This window comes from Panthera uncia, assembly GCF_023721935.1.
Source record: "Panthera uncia isolate 11264 chromosome D3 unlocalized genomic scaffold, Puncia_PCG_1.0 HiC_scaffold_8, whole genome shotgun sequence".
Taxonomy (NCBI): domain Eukaryota; kingdom Metazoa; phylum Chordata; class Mammalia; order Carnivora; family Felidae; genus Panthera; species Panthera uncia.
The window spans coordinates 43,534,038-43,550,646 of NW_026057586.1; the positions used below are offsets into that span (position 1 = coordinate 43,534,038).

The 16,609-nt window shown below is 36.8% G+C and overlaps 1 protein-coding gene across 3 annotated transcripts in view; it reads left to right on the forward strand.

The window, feature by feature from the left end:
- The window catches only part of CDH2 (cadherin 2), a 214,138-nt gene that overhangs the window by 149,733 nt on the left and 47,796 nt on the right, over positions 1–16,609 (forward strand). For all 3 annotated transcript variants that reach the window (XM_049620262.1, XM_049620263.1, XM_049620264.1), the window contains 5 exons: positions 1,320–1,546; positions 3,261–3,407; positions 5,133–5,288; positions 9,717–9,861; positions 12,456–12,628. In XM_049620262.1, the coding sequence (XP_049476219.1) occupies positions 1,320–1,546; positions 3,261–3,407; positions 5,133–5,288; positions 9,717–9,861; positions 12,456–12,628 (848 nt within the window). The remainder of the gene's footprint in view (positions 1–1,319; positions 1,547–3,260; positions 3,408–5,132; positions 5,289–9,716; positions 9,862–12,455; positions 12,629–16,609) is intronic.

Here is a 16,609-nt window from a genome sequence, read left to right on the forward strand (position 1 = left end):
TAATTGCTTTCTAAAATGTATCCTATGTAATTGTGTTTAAGATCTAACATTGTATGTTTACAGAAATTTAAAAAACGCTTTTTCTTTGATCCCTTCATGCTATTCCCATAGAACTTTTCCTCATAAAGAATGATTTAAGAAGTTCAAAAGAAATGATCTTCCTTAGAGAATATTTTTTTATTATTTTATGATTTTATTTTGGCTTGATTATGTATACTTCTACATTTCTAAGTATGTAGTATAACTTCTGTGTTGGTATCCAATGAGACATAAGTTGATTAACCTTGCTTTTAAGAAAGCATTCATTTTTTTTTCAATTTTAAGGCATTAAAGATAAAGATAAGTTACTAAAATCTTTTTGATTTTTTATTCTTAAGCCATAAGTATTTTTAGTTAAAATTTATTTTGAGATATATCTTTATTTTTGTTTGTTTGAAAATGTATAAATTGTTACTGCTTCATAGAACTATTCTAAGCACCATGAGGACTAGAAATTGCAAATTATTCCCCTTTTAATTACTACTAAGGTCTTGTAATTTTAGAGCAAAGTGAGCATTCAACATTAATCAAAGTAATTGCTTTCTTCCTTTAAGAATTTCTTCAAAAATTATATAAAGACTAAGTGCCAGGAAATGTGCAAGGTATGCAAGATAACTAAGAAAATTTGTCCTGAAGTACCTCTCACAGTGAATGTCAGATGTAGCTATAAAACTGTGACAGTAGAGGGGCATCTGGGTGGCTCAGTCAGTTAAGCGTCCAACTGTGGCTCAGGTCATGATCTCGCAGTTCGTGGGTTCGAGCCCCGTGACAGTCTCTGTGCTGACAGCTCAGAGCCTGGAGCCTGCTTCGGATTCTGTGTCTTCCCTTTTTCTCTCTACCCCTCCCCCCCAAAAAAATAGATAAACTTTAAAAAAACTGTGATAATAGTGTTCAGATTACTACATGAAGACTGAGAACAAGAGATTGTGCCACTTTCAGTGACTCTGGAGCTGGGTGCTGAAGGATGAGTAGGAGTTTGTTAGGGAGTAGCAGATAATGTCATTGAGAGGCATGGGGGGAGAAAGCAGCTATAGCCAAGGGCCCAAGCTCCTGGGGAATGTGAAGGGTAGGGGAAGGCTTTGGAACAAGGAGATTCTGGGGTACAACTCAGCCCCACAATCTGATATTCTATAGTATGAGAATTCCTTTAATAATGTAAAAATAAAACTTTTGTGTTTTATGCCTACTAAAACTACTAAGCGGTTCATGGACTTAGTTAGACGTTAGGTGTTTCTGCCTTTGTATTATTGCTAGACTTACATATTTATTATCTTTTACAGTAAAGTTCAGCAACTGCAATGGGAAAAGGAAAGTACAGTATGAAAGCAGTGAGCCAGCAGATTTTAAGGTGGATGAAGACGGCATGGTGTATGCCGTGAGAAGCTTTCCCCTCTCCTCCGAGCATGCGAAGTTCCTGATATATGCCCAAGACAAAGAGACTCAGGAAAAGTGGCAAGTAGCAGTAAAATTGAGCCTCAAGCCAACCTTACCTGAGGATGCAGTGAAGGTGGAGTATCCAAATATGGCTTCGGAGCCATGTTCAAAAATCTGATGTATTCAGTTGGAACTAAACATGTACCTTGCTTTATATGTCACCTTGGCCAGTATTTGAATTTTCATCAACTTCAGTCACTTCAATAGTATTTTGTGGGGTTTTTTTAATCTTACAAGATACTTAGACTAAATGTATATTTAAGCTATCTCAAACTGTGTTTGAAAGGGTTGTTTATACTTTGAGATTTAGAACTTAATTTAAAATTAGAAGTAGTTGTTTGCTTTAAATTTCTCAGAAGCTTTACAAGCTGTTAAATATAACTAGAAAATAAATAGTTCTTGGCAAGATGTCACCAGTCAAGTCTATTAAGTGGGAAGTACAGATACGCAGTACAGTAGCAATAGGAAGCATTTCTAGCTAGGAATATTGGGTTTTTGTCTTGCCCCTGAATAATCAAATTGGGGAGTATGAATTATTTAAACTACGGACATAACTTTTAGGAATGATATACTCCCTCTGGTGGAAGCTGCTATAAGCCAAGATAAAATAAATAGATACACTTCCAACAAAAGTACAGTTGGATTAAATGCAACAGACATTTATTGAGCACTTGTTTTGTATAAGTCACTATATTAGGAGTTTTAGTAAGACACAATAACTTCTTCAGTAAAGCTATGATAACATTATTAGTTTCTGAATATTCTAGTTCGTGTGGAGTTAATTTGAAACAAATGAGGGGGCACCACAGTCATCTATTTTGAAGTCCATAATTTCATGAAGTATAACTATTACATTTTGTATATTTATTGTACTTTGGGAGATAGGAATACACACATTCACTTCTGTTTAATTGTAAATGTCTTATACACACCCATAATCAAATAGGAATAAGTATATCAGTGGAAAAGATAGCATTTTTCTCTTGCACCAATGCTCGACTTTCATTATAGGAGATGTAATTTATTAATCTCTTAACTGTTAAGGGGAATCATGTCACTTGGGGAATACAGAGTGAGAAGCTGGTAACTAATTGAGTGAAAAAACGCTTTTGTTGTTGATGATTCGCTGTGGTCCAGCAAACTAGCGTGGATATTTGCACTGAAGCAGCAAGGGCTAATGGCTAAAGTGTCTACAGATATAAGGGAAAACAGAAGAAAATGTTGACATCCAGCAGAGATTAATACCCAATGTGCAAAGTGGGTCATCTACAGCATCCATCATGGCTGACATAGGTTTAGAATAATTACAGCATTAATTCTGTGGGATTTAATAGGGTCATAAATATTTGAGACATGCCTTAGCAGTATGTATTAAACTTCTCCTGGAATTCAAATTATATTTTAGCACATCAAGATCTAAATTTAATGTACAGTAGCACATTACCTGAACTGTGGTTTAAACTAATGAGAGATATATAAAAGGGTACTATTAAATTGTGCTCAATATTAACTCCTATCTAAGATGGTTTATAGAAACTGCAAATAGTTTACACAGCTGTGCTACATAATAAATTGTTTGGAATTCAATTCTTCAATCGTCATGGTAGCCCCTAAATTTTATGGTGTTTTCTATTATTTTAATAGAGGGATGAGGAGAGGGCCTCCAGGCATATTTTCTTGTTCCTGACAGTGAACCCTTCACTGTCAGGTATCCATTGATATTGCTGTCCTTTCAGAAAATGTTTTTCCTAGTACTCAGCAATGTCTTGTTGTATTTTAATGGAAAGGAATCACAAGAAATTGAAGAAATAGTATTCCCAAGACAAGCGACTAAGCACAATGGCCACCTACAAAGGCAGAAGAGAGACTGGGTTATCCCTCCAATCAACTTGCCAGAAAATTCCAGAGGACCTTTTCCTCAAGAGCTTGTCAGGGTAGGCTGGCACAATTTTAATTGTCTCCATGGCATGGGTCAAGTATACGTTAGAAATGTTTTTGTCTGTTTTATCACAAGATAGAGTTAACAACATGTATTAAAACTGTATGTTTGTGTGTAGATGAAATGTCTATAGTGTTGCAGAAAGCCTCTTTTTTTTAATTGCCTCAGATTACTTATAGTTAGAGCTAGCTCTCTGTGGGTCCCATACACCACAGACGATGGAGTTTGTTGAATGTATGAATATATAAGCCCTAACTCCAACATGTATCCACACCCGTACCATACCCTTTCTCACAACACACATACACATCTTCGCTTCCGTGTCTGAAAGCCATGCTCTCCATGATGATCTTTGCCCTCTATAGATAGCTTTTGAGCCAAAGAAGAAATAAAGGGACAATCATTGCTAAAAATGCCAGCACTGAGTGCATTTGAGAGTTCTTTAAAGAAGAAAGAAAATGACCTCTGATACCATTAACAGAATCCCTGGGGCTGTGCAAAAACAGGCTTTTATAAATCTGAGAAGTAATTTTTTTTCTGATTACTCTAAATGCATACCATCAGATGTAGAGAAAAAGAAATCACAGGTATTCATACATGTTTAGTAAAATTAGCAACCCACTATTTATTGCAAAAGGAAAAGGACAGAGTTATTGTATATCGATTTATTAGAATGTCCATTTGTGTGTGATTAGTTTAGCGTTCCTATACCTACTTACTGAAAGTTGCACTTTTAATAAGTCATTTATTTGTATTGCATATTTTATTTTAATGCACATTATAATTTGATTTAACAATGAACAACATAGCCCCCAAATAAAGGTGGTTTTTTTTATTTTTCTACTTTAATGGACAATGAGTTGAGAGAGAATTTTGTCTTCACAAGAAAATTAATAAACTGGATTCTGCTATTGGGTTAAGTATATTTACCTAATACATAAAGATCTGTTATTATCACCTGCCAAGGTATTGCCAGTTGACCCTTGTCTGTGCTATTCGTCATACTCCCTTTCTATATAGCCTGTTCCTGTGACTGCTCACCTATAAACTTGTTTTTCCTGAGAACTGTTATATTTGGAGGAGAAAGCAGTGGGCCTATAGTGGGTATAATTTTTGAGAGTACAAAAACGCATTTTAAAATCCTTTCTTGTATGTTTTGGTATTTAACAAAGAATTTTGAGTAATAGGTACCACCTTAAAATGACTTGGAAAGCTTTGGTTGCAGTGAATAATGTCACTATAATACAAGTGCAGAAATCTGACTCCTAAACTCAACCATATCAGAGTTCTCACATAAGGCTGGTTCATACTGTGGCCTAACACAGTTCTTTCTTCTCCTAACTGATACAAAAAAGTAAACAAGTTTTACTTTAATTAAATTGGACGCCTGTTCCTGTGTTAACTATTCTAACCTACAAGCTCCCTGGATAGAATATGATTCAGTTCAAACACTGACACTCCTTAATTTGGACTTCTTGCACTGTTCCTAAGCAAGTGTTCTTTTAGATGTGAATGTTGCCCTCAGTCTTCCTGGTGATAGGTGACATCTCTTTTTGAAGCCTGTCACCAAGAAGCAAGGATGAGAGAAACAGGACTGGTTTTCTGGGAAGAGATGCTGTAAATTTGTAACTGAAAAAGGGCATAAGGTATGACAGGCCCTGTCTCTGATAATGAGCTCATTTAGTCTCTCATTTAATATGATTGTCTTCTTGATCCTCAGATCAGGTCCGATAGAGATAAAAACCTTTCACTACGGTATAGCGTGACGGGGCCAGGAGCTGACCAGCCTCCGACTGGTATCTTCATTATCAACCCCATCTCAGGCCAGCTGTCAGTAACCAAGCCTCTGGACCGTGAGCTGATAGCCCGGTTTCATGTAAGATATCAGCCAGCTGATGATCTGTTGTACTAGTACTCTTCTGACTGTGTAGACTGTAACATTTGCCTCTTCTATTGGTCTTCATGCTTTGGTGCTGAGAGTTCGCATACCAGAAATGTGCTTTGTAGCCTTTTCAATTTGTTGTAATAATTATTGTTTTATAGACTTGATGTGTACCATGGTAAAGAACAGTGCAAAGAAGAAAGTAAAATGGCGTAAAATATCATTACCCTTTACAAGTCAGTGTGGCTAAGGACTTACAAGAACAAATTCATGTGAAGGAAGTCAAAATTGTTGCGTGTAAATTATATGGAGATCACTTTTAATTACTGCATAATATTCCATTAAATGTATAGACTGGGGGCGCCTGGGTGGCTCAGTCGGTTGAGCGTCCGACTTCGGCTCAGGTCACGATCTCTCGGTCCGTGAGTTCGAGCCCCGTGTCAGGCTCTGGGCTGATGGCCCAGAGCCTGGAGCCTGCTTCCGATTCTGTGTCTCCCTCTCTCTCTGCCCCTCCCCCGTTCATGCTCTGTCTCTCTCTGTCTCAAAAATAAATAAATGTTAAAAATATTTTTTTTAAATAAATAAATAAATAAATAAATGTATAGACTGTACTTTTTTTAAGTATTTATTTATTTATTTTTGAGAGAGAGGGAAAGAGAGAGTGTGTGCAAGTGGAGGAGGGGCAGAGAGAGAGAATCCCAAGCAGGCTCCACGCTGTCAGCAAGGAGTCTGATGTGGGGCTTGATCTCATGAACTATGAGATCATGACCCGAGCTGTTACCAAGAGTTGAACGCTTAACCAACTGAGCCACCCAGGTGCCCCTATCTTATTATATGTCTTATGTTTGTTTTTATGTTCTTTATTTTTCTGTTTTATTCATTTTCTTACTGGGTTATCACAACTTTTTGTATACAATTATATGGTCATATTTTTAAATATCGTATATGTATATATTTGAAACTGATTTTTAATCATTTTAAATATTAATTGTAGTGAGTATTTTGAAACTCAAGAATTGCCTAATATTAATATAAATTCCACAAGGCATTTTTCATTTCTTTTTTTTTTTTAGCCATGCTTGCACATTTCCTAGAACAAGATTTCAAATATTTTTTCATGACTTTAATATAGAAAACTAAGTTGGTCTTTATTACTTCTCCAATTTCTGCATGAATAACTAAAACTTTTAATGAAATTATCATTTTTAGACAATATATGCACATTATAAAAACTTTTAAAATAATGCAGTATTAATAAGAAAGTAAAAATGATTTGTAATCTCAGTACGTGGAACCAACCTTTTTCTTTTTTTTTTTTAACACTTTGGTGATATGCTGCAAGATTTTTTCTTTGCATAGATTCATAAATGTATTTCGTTGAAATTGGCATCATTCTCAGAAACCCGCTTTTGTCACTCAGCAATCCTAAGATTTAGCATCTTTCCATGTCAATAAATAATTATCTATTTATGTCATCATTTTTGATTGCTTTGTATTACTTTGTTGAATGAATGTAATGTAATTTTAACTAATGGCCTATTGGTAGATATTTAGGTAATTTGGTTTATTTTATTCTATTTTGTAACTACAAATAATGTGGCAATGAACACTTTTCTGTACATTTTCCCATTATATCCTTGGAATAAATTCCTGAAATTGGAATTATTCTGATAAATATTGTGAAATTGTTCTCTAGAATGGTCGTATTATGTTGCAGTACCTACCCATTACATAGGAGATATACTTTCTCCATACCATTATCAATTCTAGGCATTTATTTATTCAATATTATTTGAAAAAAAAAGATCTTAATGCTTTAAGTTGGCTAAGTTGAATATCTAATCGTAGTGAATTCCCTACTCCTGTGTTGAAATTTCTTTTGGATTGTTTACCTTTTTTTTTTTCTTTTTTTTTTTTTTTTTTTTTTTAGGAACCTCTTAACAGTAAGGGATATTAATATTTAATTTGTCACATATTTTCCCCTTTTGTTGTTTGTTTTTAAGCTTTGTTAATAATTTTTACCCTACTATAGTTCATAGTTCTTGCATTGCAAAATTGTGTTTTTCAATTTTATCATACAATCTGGTTTTAGAGATGGTTGTTAAAAACCTTCTCTACCCCAAGATGCTAATCTACCCAATTTTCTCTTTTGTATGTATGTATGTATGTATGTATTTAGCCTCTATATTTTTAACCTCTGTCGGGTTTATTTTACTAAAAGGAGAGAGGTATATATAGAACCACTTTGTTTTTCCTTTATAGTCAATCGTCCCATGTATTGAATTAGTATTCCCAGGAATTTATCATCTACACTTAGTCTTTCAAAACTTTTTATTCCACATATGTATGTGTTTGTTTCTAGATTCTTACTTTGCATAGTAACATATGTGTTGAATTTTTGCACTAAAAACTTTTTAAATTTTTTTAATGTTTATTTTTGAGAGAGAGAGAGACAGAGCGGGAGTAGGGGAGGGGCAGAGAGAGAGGGAGACACAGAATCCGAAGCAGGCTCCAGGCTCTGAGCTGTCAGCACAGAGCCCATCGCAAGGCTCGAACCCACAAACAGTGAGATCATGACCTGAGCTGAAGTTGGATGCTTAACTGACTGAGCCACCCAGGTGCCCCTGCACTTGTAAAAACTTTTTAAATGATTGAAGTTTTGAAAATTATTAAAATATTGGTATGTAGTAGAGCAGGACTCCCCCTGATCTAAACATGTGAATAAGTGTATGAGAAATTTAAAATGTTTTCAAGGGGCACCTGCCTGGCTCAGTCAGTGGAGCGTGCAACTCTTGATCTCAGGGTCATGAGCTCAAGCACCATGTTGGATGCAGAGCATAAAAAAATAAGTCAAATGAAGGTTACTCACAAAGCGGAGGGTGGGCACCTGGCTGGTCCAGGTGATAGAGCATCCAACTCTTGATCTCGGGGTCATAAGTTTGAGCCCCACATTGGGTGCAAACATTTAAAAAAATTAAACAACAGTGTTTTCTGCCTTGAATATTACTCAACACTCCCTTCTTCCAAAGGCCTTGATTGTTTCATCAACCAGTTCTTTTAAAATCCTTAAAGAAAAAATAAATAAATAAAATCCTTAAGGAACATATAATGCTGACGCTTTTTATATTGTTCTAAAGGTTTAAGAAAGGAGTCAAACTTTCAAACCTTCCATAAAAACAAAATCTCATTAATACAGAAACTTGATGAAGATAGCACACAATAGACCAGTCTCTAATTAGACTAGTCTCAAATTTATGAATATAAATAATATCAATACAAAACTTCTAAATAATTATTCCTGAATGAATTCTCATTATTTGAACTCCTGTGGTTAAGACCAGGAAATAAATATTTTCAGGTCAGTTTTGGGGCAAATTCTTCCTCTGCAGATTCTTACTGCCACCACATAATTAAGAGATACTCATAAAAAAAAAATAGACTCAATTATAGAATTGCAAGAATGTTTCAGTATTAAGACTCTATTAATGTAATATATTAAGTGAAGGAAAAAAGGATTATTTTTATTGGTGTTGAAAGGCAATAATAAAATTTGCATTGCTTCATGCATTAAATAACTTCTAAATGAAGAAAAGGGGGATATGTTGATGTGTCTTTAACTTGAAGCCTGCCCAACAGAAACCAACAGGCAACATCACCAGGAAAATCACAGAAGCATTCCAGTTAAAAAGAAACAATTCAATGGAGCACTACACAGCTATTGCAAAGAATGCAATGGATCTCTATGTGCTGGATTAAAAGATTTTGAGGATATTCTGCCAAAAGTAGCCAAGTGACTCTATTTATTTAAAGAGAAAAAGAAATGAAATATTTAGAATACCTGTAAAACTGAGAACTCGGGCTTGGGAGAGGAACAACAGTCTTATATAATACGCAGGCACTTTTAATGTTTATGAGTGATTTTACAATTAAAACAAACAAACAAACAAAAACACCCAGTGTCAAAATTCCCTACGCGCACCAAATTCTTTCTAAATTCTGTTCTGTTCTCTTAATCTTTACAACTACTCTGTGCCAGTACATTGTTAATTATCCGGACTCATATGTACGGATTTAGCAAAAGGATTTGGGAACTGGACAGAACTGGCTTTTTCTGAAGCTCAATTTCTTCACCTTCAAGTAGTTATCATTTCTGCCTTACTCTTTCATATATGGAATAAATGAGTTAAAATCCATACAACTCTGAGCACAATGCCTAGCAGACAGCATTTGCTGGCTTTTTACTACTATATCTATCCTAATCATATGAAGTTTGGCTAACTTAAATTTTGACGGGGAGAGTAGCTTTTTTTTCACTTTCTTGGTTCATCCTTGCTATTTTGGTAGTGCAGTCATTGTCTGTTTTGTCTTCTCACTGGAGACATAAACCTGTTAAATAGTTTTGTCTTCTAATTACTTTTGCAGTTGAGGGCACATGCAGTGGATATTAACGGGAACCAAGTGGAGAACCCCATTGACATTGTCATCAATGTTATTGATATGAACGATAACAGACCAGAGTTCTTACACCAGGTTTGGAATGGGACAGTTCCTGAGGGGTCCAAGCCCGGTAAGTTTGAAAATCATAACTCAGAGATTCAGGAAATGCAGTGTAATACAGCACTGGGGTATAAGCAAAAGGAGAAATCATGTGAGCCTTTTTAGTGTTATTTTCTTTCATACAAAATGATTTTAGGGAAAAAAGAAGGTAACTTAGGAAAAAAGCCACTGAAGAGAGAAAACACTTCCCACCTTTGAAAAAGTACACACTACAGTATTTTTGGTTCTATAGTATAGGATCTATGGGTTCCTTTCATTTGGCTGTGGTTCATAAAGTCAGGGCAGGAAAAAGTGAGCACCGGAATGGCTTTCCATTCATAAAGTACAGATTTTATCATATTAGTCGGAGCAGCACGTGAAACGCAGTCAGAGAGTCTGAAAGGTAGTTGGTATTCCTGGGACCAGGCAGTGAGGTAAAGCCAAAAGCGGAAAGGGGGCTGGAGGCAGCTGTGATCACTGCCCTGTGGACACACTGGTTATTTACTTGTGCATGACCCGAATGTCTTCTGCAGCCTGCGCTTTTCAGCTTAGTGTCATGGAAAGTGTCCTAGCCTAGAAGCAGCGATTGCCAAAGCTTCTCACCATTGTGAAGTGGTGTTTGACTAAGATTTTTGATTCTTGTACTGAAAACACTGTAGACTTCAGAAGAGCAAGCCTAGGGGGGGCCAGTTTAGTTTGGAAAACTTGTGGACATGAAAATCCGTTCAGAGAGAGATGGGAAAAGGAGAGAGGGTTTCTCCAACCTTCCTGAGATGATTTGGTGTTTAGAGGGACTTCATTAGCTATATTATTATTATTATTATTATTATTATTTTGATTTTGTATTAAAAAAAGCCTCAATATTTAAAATTGTGCTACGTATTATCCTTGTCATCTATATCAATTTATACCAGTAGCTCTCATGCATATGCCCAATTTATGCCTATAACTGAATATGCTTTAACTGGCATTTTTTTCTCAATCCAAATGCACTTGTCTATATCCTCAGAAAGGAAGAAGAGGTGGGGGTGAGGGGAGCCACAGGGGAGGACAGGACTGTGCGGGAAGTTCAACCATCTGTGGCTCCTTCTGAGGCACATTCTGGAGTAGCTTTCTTTGGTATTTTAAAATACTATAAAATCAAAGAATATTAAACGTATCCTTACTAAAACACAAGTCTTGTCCACATATTCTAGAGATAAAGTTTTTTTAACATGGGGAAAATTTTTTTTGGTTTAATCATTTATTTTTTTCCTCTGTTATTTCTATTAAAAAGTACTGCTTCACAAAAATTGTCAAAAGTAAACCATTAAAGATATATTTATTATGCATTTCATCATGAATTTCCATTAAAGCCCCCCCACCAAATAAAAGACTCAATCTTCATGAGAAGTAGAGACGCTTCATGCATATATTTCTTGTGGTTGTTCTGTAAGAATCTTGAGTTAAACTGCATTATAATCAGTATTTTGGCTCAACATCTGGGAACATATTTTTTTTTAACCATTCATTTGTTCATTCAACAAATGTTTGTAGGGTCTGTGCTGTGTGCTGGGCACTGTTCCAGCCCTGTGGGTAACAGCTCCGACCCTACTGGAGCTTACATTCTAGGGGAGAAGAATAAAAGGAAGCAAGGAAATATGCAATGAAGTTTTTTTTTTAAAAAATAATAAGGGTGTAGAGATGGCACATAATAAGAGCGTCTTGCTTAGAGGAGCAAACTCTGAAACGAGATTTGAATAATGTGGTCAAGACTGTGAATTCTGGGGCAAAACTATACCATGGAGAGGTTCTAAAGCAGAACTGGGCTTAGAGCACTCGTGAAGAAGGTAAGTTAGAGATGGAAAATTTTTTACTCCCGTTCTTCTAAATTTCCCACAGAACAGACCTTCCTAAATAGTAACTACTTTGCTCTCTGCTTCTAAATTACACAATTTGTGTAGCTAGTTTGAACTTATTTGGTTCTGATGCTTTGTAGATTTCCTTTCCAAAATATCTAATATAGCTGAAGTCCCTGAGTTTGTTGCAGTGCTCTTGTAATCTCCTAGGAAATAACGAACCACAATGCCAAACCCCTATTCAATGTACCAAAACAGTAACGCATGGAATGATTCCTTATGACCTGAGTAAATGGAGTGTGCCTCGTTGTGCACACAGCTTACTTTCAGAAAGTGACTTAGGCATTGAGGAGAATCATGCTCAGTGTGTCATTTCTGATGTTACTGTATAGCAGAAGAAAATATGACATAGGAAAAGGTATCAGTGGTCATAAAATATGTTGCATTCTGTATTATTGTTTGCACTTTATATGAATAAAGGTCTGAAGTGATCCTTTCTTTGAGTCGTAGAGTGAACTTGTCTTCTAAGTTATGGAAAAAATGAACCTTTATAAATGTATACATTTTTAATAGTTTTCCTTTCAAGAATTTAAACCGTGTTTTATATTTTTTAAAGTGAGTACTGTTCTTATGGGTAGCATTTTTAACCAAGTCTAAATGATTAAATGTTTGTTTTGAAGAAGTAAAATGAAGATTGATCAAAAAGGCAAATATACCTTAGAGGTATATCTATTTAGGAGACCGAAGTGAAGGGTGACCATTCATTTTCCATGTATACTGTGTCTAGGGACATACGTGATGACAGTCACTGCTATTGATGCTGATGATCCAAACGCCCTAAACGGGATGTTGAGGTACAGAATCCTGTCCCAGGCTCCAAGCACCCCTTCGCCCAACATGTTTACAATCAACAATGAGACTGGTGATATTATCACCGTGGCAGCTGGACTTGATAGAGAAGTAAGCCAACCAAAAACTATTTGAATTTGTTTTTAATCATAAAGGTACGCGGTATCACATGCAGTTTATCTCCAGGTAATAACAAATCCACAGTATTATTCAACGTCAGTTTTTTTAAAGAACTCTTGTGCTATTTTCTGCCAAACTTCACATTAGTTGAATTATGTATGCATACGGGATAAGTCATTGTTAGTCCATATAATAAATAGTGTGTAATCAACTAAGTTAATTAGATGCATCTGTATTTAACTTTTTTTAATTCTTGGCATTTTCTCAGTTTTCCCTCACATTCAAAGGTTTTTGTGAAGAATTAAATTAACAATCATGCCCAAATAATGTGTGCATGAATTTAGGATAAATTTTAACATTAATATTTTTGAGAGGCCACACATAACATGTGTGTGGTGGAGTGTTTGTAGTCTCTGTGGATAGACTGGTTTTGTTAAAGGAGATTATCCCCTTTATTAAAACTTGCCCCTTAACTTTATGATTAACTTACTGAGCAGGTTTGAAGACTAGCAATGACATTAATTCCACTGACAAGGCTTTAAAGTTGTAAATGGAGAAAAACAGACTTCTGGCATAATTTTTGTTGGAAAGGCATAAAATGTTGACAGCAGTGAAATACCATGTAGTGTCACAGTCTGAGAGGGAATGGGTATTTTGGTTAATTCCAAATGTTCATCTCACTGTGACAGACCTCAACCCACTGTCCTCTTACACACCTCGACGTTTTTTGTTCATGTGAGTCCTTCTACCAGGAATGCCTTGCACCTTTTTTCTTGATTTGGAACCTTCCAGTTCTTCATCTTCAGTTTAAGCCCCACTTTTATCCTTTCCTGAAAACTCTGCCCCTAATGAATCTTTTACACTCCTTATTCTGTTCTGCCCATTTTCTTAAGAGATTCTCAAGGTCATTATTGACCATCAGTAGTCATTGTTTGAAGAATTATCAAAGTGCTAACACATAGACATTTGTGCTTTGTAGATTTCTGGCTGAGCCAGCTTTTATAGTAACGAGACCTCAGATTATGTATGTCAAAAGGAAACATTATACTTACCACAATAAATAATATTGACAAGGATTTTAGGAGTTGGTTTTATGATGCTTCATTTGCCTTAGTAGCATTCACTTGAATTGGATCGAAGAAAACATTGGTATTGCAATTAATTATATATGCAAGATTGTGCTAGAAACACCTTACTAAAGTAGTACGAACAATCGAGATTACTTTATTCACAACTGAACTTAGCTGAGAGCCTTACTTAGGCGTTAGATGTATGCCTATTACGTTGCACCTGTTAACTTCCAGGTATCAACGATTCTTTTTCCAGGAATCTTCTGGGTTGGAAACGGTTGAAATTTAGTTTTTGCAGTAGGACTTCTGGTTCAGTGATATTTGAAACACGTATGTCTTTTCACCTCTTCCATTACTGTAGGAAGTGCCATTCTTAAATGCCAGTAAACTTAGCATGGATGCATATTTTGGTATGAGAACATGGGGTATTTTTTAGTATTCTGTCTTGAGTGCCAAGTTGCACACATTCTATGTAGGTATAGCTCATCCCCCCAACATAAGTATTTCTCTTTCATCCACACTCTCCATTGTGAAATACAGAAATGGGTCTTCATCTTGTGTGCACACAGCAGTATTCTTACCTCATTCAGCCTGGCTGTTTCATGACAAGAAAGAGGCATCGAGAATTAAAGATAGTTTTACTAAAGCAGAACAACCAAATTGAAAAGCCAGAGAGACTGCGTTTAGTTTAGAGAATGGAAGCCTGAAGTCCTATGTCATCGTGGTTGAATTTATGTTGCAGTGGACAGAAGCAGCTATGCACCACCCCCTGATGAGATGGATGTGGAAATGGATTTGCAACGATAGAATCATGTGTGAGCAATAGCTTCTTGACAGTGAAATTATTAAACACAACAATGAGTTACTAGGGAAAATTATGGAAAACCTTCCATTTCTGAAAGTCATTTAACAGGAAAAAAAATGTATCTATCTCAGATGGTTTATGGTAATTCTGCCTGAGGCCAGGGATAAATTACTGTGACTTCTTCAGGCCTCGTGCAGGTCCGAGATTCTTTTATTTCTATTAGAATTCACAGTTTTCTTTCTGTCAAAAGTAATTTCAATTGTCATTCTCCCAGGATATATGACACCTACAAGCGATTGAACTCCTAATCATTGAAATGCTTACTGAGATTCAGTTTTTTATTTTACTTCAATCTGTGGGTTTAGAAAAATATCCATTGTTCAGGTTTTCCAGGCCTAAAGCGGTGCCTACCACATCTGCCAGGCTTCAGTGTTTTACCTCCACCTGACTTCTTTTTGCATCACTCGGTGGTGCCTATTCCTGGCATTTTCTTTTCTCCACTCCTTTCTCTTTATGGCCCATCTCGTGCCCTTCTCGGGTAGGACTACTGGTGACTCACAGTCTGCTTCAGGAGGTGTAAATCCTGGCACTGCCCGTTGTGGGCTATTTGACCTTCAGTGTATTAAGCTGAAACCTCAGTCCCCAGATCTGTGAACGGGCCCAATACTATGACCTCCCTTATGGGATGGCTGTACGGGTTATGTAACACGAGGTATAAAGCATGCAGCACTGTGCCCAATTCATATTAGCTATTGTTTTCCCCTGTCGCCATCGTAAATCCAGCCTCCGCGTCTACTGGGTGGGCGCTATCACTTTTACTCCTCCTCATCCTTTTCTCATGGCAAAGAAAGAATTCTACTTCTTGTTTTCCAAGCCTTCCTGTTTTCACTTGTGCTGTCAGCAACATTTTCTCCTGTGTCCCTCTGTCTTGGTCTTCCCTTCTCTACAGGTTCCTTTCTACAAACCCCACAAGTGTCTTTATAAACATGCTGTGTGTCCCCTGGGGTAAAATGGCGCTCCATCACCCATAGGATGACATCAGAGCCCTTTAACATGGCGATCCAAACACTCCGTGACATTGGTCTCAAAGCCTTCTTTGGGTCTAACCTCCTGGGATTCCTTGCTTCCTGCTGAGGAGCAAAGATGCCCGGCATTCATACAGCCACGTGCAATTCCTTGTACAAATCTGAAGCTCTGTGTTCTTCTGTTCCCGTTGTTTTCTCTGCCTGCAGATTTCCTTTCCCATCTCTGAATAGCAGGGTGATCCTCACTCTTTGAGAGTCAGTCCACAACCCCTCCCTGGTCACCCATCGTAGTCTCTGCCTTCCCTGAGATATGCAAAGACTATGTTACATAGACAATATATCTGCCTTCTTGCTCCCAATATTTTGTGAGGCTGATGTGTTCCTCTTTACCCTGAACAGGAACCCCGAAGGAACCTTCACGTTCCAAGATTTTCTTCTTCGTTTCAGCACCATACTCCTCGAAAGGACAGTCCACATTCATGCTCAGCTCCCACTTCTTCCTCATCTTGAAGTATGGCTTTCTGTCTGCCTACACTACCTGGATGCACCCATGTCATGCACATATTCGCATTTTCTTGGAAGGTCCTAATACAGTGGAGCAATTAATGGTACAGACTCTGGACTCCCGAGAGACCTGGGTTCAAATCTTGTCTCTGCTACTTATGGCTGGGTGTCAGTGGGCAAACTTCCTCACCTCCCTAAGCCTTGGTTTCCTTATCTGGAAAATGAGGCTTAAAAAAAATCCACCTGCCTTATGGGATTACTGTGAGGACTGAATAAGATAATGCATAGTGCTTAGCAGTGTGCCTGACACATAATTAATACTCAATCTCAATAAATGTTATTTTTTTCTCATCAAAGCCCTCAGAACAATGTCGGCATACAATAAACATTCAAAACAAAATTTTTATACTCCAGACACACCAGGCAGATGGTGCCATCAGCCCCATTTCACAGATGAAGGAACCGGGGCTTAGCATTTAAGAAGTTGAACAGGGCCACAAACCTGTACTTCTCTAAGTTCTCATGACATTATTACTTAACAGTCCATCCCCTAACCCAGTGCATCCAA